The sequence below is a fragment of the Phaseolus vulgaris genome, chromosome 6 (assembly GCF_000499845.2).
Source record: "Phaseolus vulgaris cultivar G19833 chromosome 6, P. vulgaris v2.0, whole genome shotgun sequence".
Lineage (NCBI taxonomy): Eukaryota > Viridiplantae > Streptophyta > Magnoliopsida > Fabales > Fabaceae > Phaseolus > Phaseolus vulgaris.
In genome coordinates this window covers 1,403,484-1,408,272 of record NC_023754.2, presented here as the reverse complement: position 1 = coordinate 1,408,272, position 4,789 = coordinate 1,403,484, and the positions used below count along the sequence as shown (strand labels likewise).

General features: G+C 37.0%; 1 protein-coding gene across 1 annotated transcript; it reads right to left on the bottom strand.

The window, feature by feature from the left end:
- Nucleotides 1-1,149: 1,149 nt before the first annotated feature.
- Nucleotides 1,150-4,789, bottom strand: LOC137830921 (protein air1-like). The gene is made up of 7 exons (XM_068638333.1): nt 4,314-4,789; nt 3,514-3,630; nt 3,252-3,410; nt 3,015-3,176; nt 2,759-2,875; nt 2,108-2,215; nt 1,150-1,969 (listed from the first exon to the last, which is right to left on the bottom strand). The coding sequence occupies exons 1-7, from the start codon at nt 4,638-4,640 to the stop codon at nt 1,376-1,378; spliced, it is 1,584 nt and encodes a 527-aa protein (XP_068494434.1). The 5' UTR covers nt 4,641-4,789; the 3' UTR covers nt 1,150-1,375.

Below are 4,789 nucleotides of genomic sequence, written 5' to 3'. Positions count from 1 at the left end.
TACATAATTCGAAAGTCTTTTCTTCAAATACATGATTAGTATCTGGATTTCGTAACCAGAAGCTATTATCAAATCTGGGTTATGTAATCATATATATGATTAGTCTTTTCTAACTTCTGGATTTTGTAATCTGTAAGCCTTTTTTCAAATACGTATCTGGATTACATAACCCATAAGCTATTATCAAATCCAAACTTCCAGATTATATAATTCAGAATACCATTATGAATTATATAATCCTAAATATGGAGGTGGCACAAGAAGGATAAAAAAGTATTTTCATGTTTTGTATGAAGAACATATTTTAGTGCAGGAAGAAACAAATCAAATATTTGGGCCAAGTAACAGATTTTTGGACTTGTATTTGAGTCAATAATAAAATAGATCTAGTTAGAATTAAAAGTGACTAGTTAGAGTAACAATTAGACTTCTTTGAACCCAATATAACCTAAAACGTTTAGGGTATATTAGAGGATGAAAATTACCATGGTATGGAACACATGGACATCCACACGGCAATCTAGGAGTGGAGAGGATTTAGCATGGAAGATGTGAGCTAAACATGAAAAGCATGACACCTTCTCATTGGAGAGTTTTATTTAAATTTTAACTCCAAAATGTTGAGTCTTCTCTTCTCTAAATTAAGGTGCTTGACTCATGAATTGATAAGATCAATTTTAGAGTGTTATGTTGTCAAATTGTTAGCCTACTCACTCTCTTGTCTAAACATCTATAGGATAGACATCTTTGGTCTTCTTTTTCACCTCCCCAAGTGATATGATCTAACCAATCACTCTCCCTACTCTTTGTGCATCTTCAAAGAATCCATAGTTCCATTGGAATCATCCTTTTTCCATTCCCTCCATCAAGCTTCCGCAATCCTCTCAAAACTCCAAGAAACAATTCAGCAATGAAGGCACACACCATCAGATTAACCCCTTTCAAATGGAAACAATTGTAACGAGAAAAAAAAAATCAATTGCAAGCATCCTAACACACGCCTGAAATTGCCATACTACATGGGCAAAAAGTATGACGTTGCTGGAATTAGCCTTTTGTAAATAAAAGTTTATTGTGACCACACGCCTTAAATCATAGCAGGATTTATTTGCTCTTTTCAAAAGATAACTGTAGAAGAGCCAAAAGGTATTACGTTCAAATCATAGTATACTATTCCCCTTGACTCAGGCAGTGTGGTACAAACAAAAATGAAGTTCAACACGTAGCACACTTAAACAAATCCATAAATTTGAAAGAATTACTACAGTAACATAAAACAGATAACTTAACAGGTAGGAATTACCACAAAAACTAGCGGACGTTGTTTTACAAGTTTACAAAAGGAATGGCACAGGACATAATCCAGCATACACGATCACTGCCACTGGCTGTAATTCCTACCATGCCCTCCAGTACTAGAGTTTCCAAACCTTGATGTTGAAAACCTATGATGATTTGACCAAGCTGAAACTTGGGACATAGGGGTTCCCTGATGAACAGTCCATACCTTAGAAGATTTATAACTTGGAGTATGACTTCCACTACCAAAGGAATGAATTTTAGTGCTTCTGGAATATGGTGACCCTGAAAACTTATAGCTGTTCCTTGTGGCCATGGGAGGAAAGAATTCTTCAGGATGGTCTGTGGTCCAGCCACCTCTACTCTTGGATTTCTTAGGAGTTGTATAGCCGTTATGTTCCGCAGGATGCTCCGTTGTCCAGCCACCTCTACTCTTGGATTTCTTTGGAGTTGTAAAGCCTCTTTCTTCGGCAGGATGCTCCTGCATCCAGCCACCTCTACTCTTTGATTTCTTGGGAAGAGAAAAGCCTCCTCTTTCTTCTGCAGGAGATCGTTTCTTTCTTCGAGCTACACCCATATCATTAGGTGCTGATCTATTTCCTATGTAATCATTTTCTTTATAGGGTCTTTTATCTTTTGTGCGTGATGAGTCACGATTCCTCTTTCCTGTCTGCGGAGGAAAGCAAAGCAGCCATAAAACTACTTACTCTAAGCCACAAGATACTCAGACCAACAATAAAAACAAAAAGTAAACAGCTATAATAATTTAAAGAAAAAATAGTCAGTCAATAAATATGCCGAAATGTACCTTTACAGCACTTGTGCACTCCCGGGCAAAGTGACCTTCTTCACCACATTTGAAGCATGAACTAGGTGTCGCTCCACTTGCAATCTCATCCTGCAACCTTGAACATGCCTGCATCAATTAACACGTAAATTTATATATGCTAGCTCTAAGTTTCAAGACCTGAAAATCTTTAAACGTTTAAAATAGAGCCATTGCTGCTTATAGATGAGACGGACAGTATATAAAATCACTTGTCCCTTCTCCAACAATCATATATTACCTAGTACTATAGCTTAAGACGTTAGTCCTCTTTGGTTAAAATTGCTATCAAAAGAATGCAAGAACAACTTCATATTTTGAAGGGAGTAAAGGAAGTTCAATAAGGCTTTTTGTCATCTGTTCTTCATTGCATACATGTTAACAAGTAATTTCGAAAGTAATGTTTGAATATTTTCAGGCTATTTTAACTTTCATTGATAAGTTTTTTGCACATTTATTTCCATTAAAAAAAATAATCTTGCAAACGTCCTGGTGGATCTAGTATTAAAAAAATGACAATCAGAAAAAAAAAATAAACAAATTCCCCCCATTAAGAGAGTCACACAGGAAGAGTAGCCTAGATTATGCATAAGGGCATAAAGCAAGACCAAAAAGCCATTAAGTAGAACATACCAAACCTGTATGACCCAACCGACCACATTTGTAACAAGAAATTTCTCCTGGTGTTGCATCATCAGAATTGACACAGCACAAGTGGCCAAGTCTCTTGCAGACATAACATTGAATTTCCTAATTAAACAGAAGAAAGAGACAAACAGTCAGTAACTTAGCAATTCAGATACAGTGCAAGTCACTATTTTTTAAGCAAATTCACCCAAAAATTTCAAACTTTCCAGTAAAAGAAAAGCAGGAGAATGAACAGAACAACCTCAAGATCATCCAGTGAATAATCATTCTTGCATCCAAACATATCATGCCCAGAATTTCCACACTTTAAGCAAATTGCAATGCTTCTGGGAGTACTTGTGTGCTTCTCCGGACAGTCTCTAGCACGGTGACCACCTTGCTTACAGATAAAACAATCTTGTGTCTGCAGGAACATAATGCAAATCTCAATAACCGTCATATACCAATAAAAAGATGGAAAATTGGTAATAAGACGTACCTTAGTACATTGTTTTGCATTGTGTCCCAAAACACCACAAACATAGCATGGCTTCTTCCGCTTTGCCACTGAACAATTCACAGCAGCATGACCTTCCTCGCCACAATTGAAACACGCTCCCCAACTACTGTTTGGTGGATCAAAATACCTCGGACCCCGCTGATAGAACAGAAACACAGAGTGATATGATATACCCGACTACCCTTACTCATAGACAGTAGTATTTTCAAAATGTTATTTCATATTAAAGATTTCAACTCACAAGCAACTTTCGCAGAACCATATTGTCGCCTAACTGAACTGCACCTCCTTCCACAGACTCATGATTCTCAGTATCTTTGATGATCTCCTCCGTCTCATGTTCATTGGCTATAACAACCTAAAGAAAACAAAAAAATACATTTTCCAAACAAACATTATCATAAACGTGGTTGTCCAAGTGGAAATTTGAATTTGATAATATTTCACAAAAACAATATATTTTAGGCAAGGTTTCAAAAATGGGTCTGCAATAGCAATTTTGGCTATAACAACCTAAAGAAGACAAAAAATACATTTTTCAAACAAACATTATCATAAACGTGGTAGTCCAAGTGGAAATTTGAATTTGATAATATTTCACAAAAACAATATATTTTAGGCAAGGTTTCAAAAATGGGTCTGCAAATAGCGATTTTGGCAACATTATCAATGTTTCCACGACCACAGTTTCGCCACCGCATTTACCACAATTTTCACAATATCAAGATCAGTGACAAAGCTGCAACCACAACGCAATTTTAAACCTTTATTTCAAGTGAAATAGATTATATTACACCAAAGACTTGGGAAAGTAAAAGTTGCATTTTTTAAGATAAAAACTTCATTATTTGTGCTCCACTTTTATCAGTTGTTTCAAATTTCAATTTAATCAGAAACTCTTTGACTAAAACAGTGTTGTAATCACAAGGAGCGTATGGGTGATTAAACCAAAAGGAAGTTCAACAATAACAACAAATAGAATAAAACATCAAGTTTTCTTATCCAAAAAATGGAATGAGACAAACAGGGAATAAGGCTCACCCTTTGATCCCCAGTCTCAATCTTCAACTTAGTTGTTTTCTTCTTCTCCGTCACTTCAGAATCAGCGATTGCGCTGGGCACATCCAAAACGCCGACGTTTCGGGCCACAGAGAGTTCGAGTGTCTGGGAAGACGAAACATTATCGTTTGGGGCGGCGCGCTTGGCTGCTCGAATTCGCATGGCTTTTTCGACGATCTTGAGGCTGAGATCTTGGTTGGCGTCGTCGTCGTCGCTGCTGAAGACGAGAGACGGCGTGGAAGCGCCGCCAAAATGGTTATCGCCGTTCTCCTCTATTGCCTTAGCTTTCGCCTTCTCTTTGCGCCCCATTCTCTGCTATTGCAACTTCAGAGTTGGAGGATGCAAACCCTAATTACCGAGGATTGTCAGATTTTGATAAACACAAGTGAGAGCGCAGAGTTTGAAAACTAAATAAAAGCATATATATGTTTTAAAGCTATAACTCTTAATAATGTTAC